The sequence below is a fragment of the Eretmochelys imbricata genome, chromosome 1 (genome assembly GCF_965152235.1).
Source record: "Eretmochelys imbricata isolate rEreImb1 chromosome 1, rEreImb1.hap1, whole genome shotgun sequence".
In the NCBI taxonomy this organism is placed as follows: domain Eukaryota; kingdom Metazoa; phylum Chordata; order Testudines; family Cheloniidae; genus Eretmochelys; species Eretmochelys imbricata.
Window position 1 is genome coordinate 53264907 of NC_135572.1, and position 1394 is coordinate 53266300.

Genomic DNA, 1394 nt, shown 5'->3' on the forward strand with positions numbered 1-1394 from the left:
CATGGCGCATGAACTGGCAAACATGACTGTAGATGACATCAATAGAAAGGGCCTGAGGCACCCAATTCAGATCTGGATCGTCATTATGAAACATCTCCTTCCTCTACAAAAGTCAAGGGTGCTTGGATTCTGGGGTTCATTTGGCTCCATGTGGACATAGCGATAAATTTGGATCTGGATCTGGGTTTGCAGTCCAAGACTTCCTCCCACACCAAGTTCAGAGCTGTTTGGATCAGAAGTTTTGGATCTGGCTAATTGGTAGTAAAAGCTGTGGGAAATGTATGTGCAGAATTTTCCTTCTATCCCTGCTTTTGGGGGAAATCAGCCCATAAAGCAACAGATACTGATTTCTTTTTTTCTTTTATTTTTTAAATCCTTGAGGTCAACTTTATGGGGAAATAATTTACTGTTTTTAAAGTTATATTCCCTCGGGTGAATAATTAAAGCACTGGTCTAGTGGTAAATTAATTCTATTTTTCTTTTCTTTCAGGACTGAAGGATACAGCATCTTATATTACCTGTGGATTTGAGAAGTGAAGAATAACTCTGATCACAGGGTGACTCAATTTGCCTATGTTTTGATGGAAAAATGAAAGCATCTAGAATACAGCATTTTTTATACTTCTAAAACTGCCTTTGACTACAACATCTATTCCCTTAAAAACACACACAAAATGTCAGAACTTGACCCTTCATCTGGATTAGTAGGAAACATGGAAAATGGGACTTTTCTGGAGCTATATCCCACATCCCTGTCAACTTCAGTGGATTCCTCAGCTGGACGCTTATCAAATGTCTATGTCTATGTTTCTATATTTCTCAGCCTCTTAGCATTTCTTCTTTTGTTATTAATCATTGCACTTCAGAGGCTGAAAAACATCATCTCTTCCAGTGCCTCGTACCCAGAATACACTAGTGATGCTGGAAGTTCTTTCACTAATTTAGAAGTTTGTAGTATTTCTTCCCAGCGATCTGCTTTCTCAAACCTTTCTTCATGAAAAGAAATGAAGGAAATACATTGGGAAATGGAACAACTTTGTCTAGCTTTTGAGGGAAATAGTGCATATAACATTTGCCATTGAGGACTATTAATCATGAAAGAGGTGACTTTTAGACTTCTCTTTGAGTTTTCTTTCTCTTTTTAGTTTCCATTTCCCCTTTTATTAATGATGCTTTTCATCTTGGAGCATGGAAAATGGCATCTGGTCGTAGCTTCATGTATGTAATATTAATGCTGCCTTTCTGTCATACGTATACACATCCATGCATACACACAGTCTTCCTGCCAAATTTGAATATGGTTCTAGGTGGATGTTCTAATTCTTTGCAGTTGTATCCCTCTTACCTGGATTTCCCTTTGTTAGTGTGTCATTGACTTTTCACTGGATAGGGCC

The 1394-nt window shown here is 38.0% G+C and overlaps 1 protein-coding gene across 1 annotated transcript; it reads left to right on the forward strand.

Annotated features, from left to right (window-relative positions):
* Positions 1-674: 674 nt before the first annotated feature.
* Positions 675-998, forward strand: SERTM1 (serine rich and transmembrane domain containing 1). The gene has a single exon (XM_077806576.1). It carries the CDS (start codon positions 675-677, stop codon positions 996-998), a length of 324 nt encoding a protein of 107 aa, XP_077662702.1.
* Positions 999-1394: the final 396 nt, after the last annotated feature.

Bases quoted from the DNA above. Each gene is read 5' to 3' on its own strand.
- SERTM1 (XM_077806576.1), top strand. From the start codon at position 675: ATGTCAGAACTTGACCCTTCATCTGGATTAGTAGGAAACATGGAAAAT.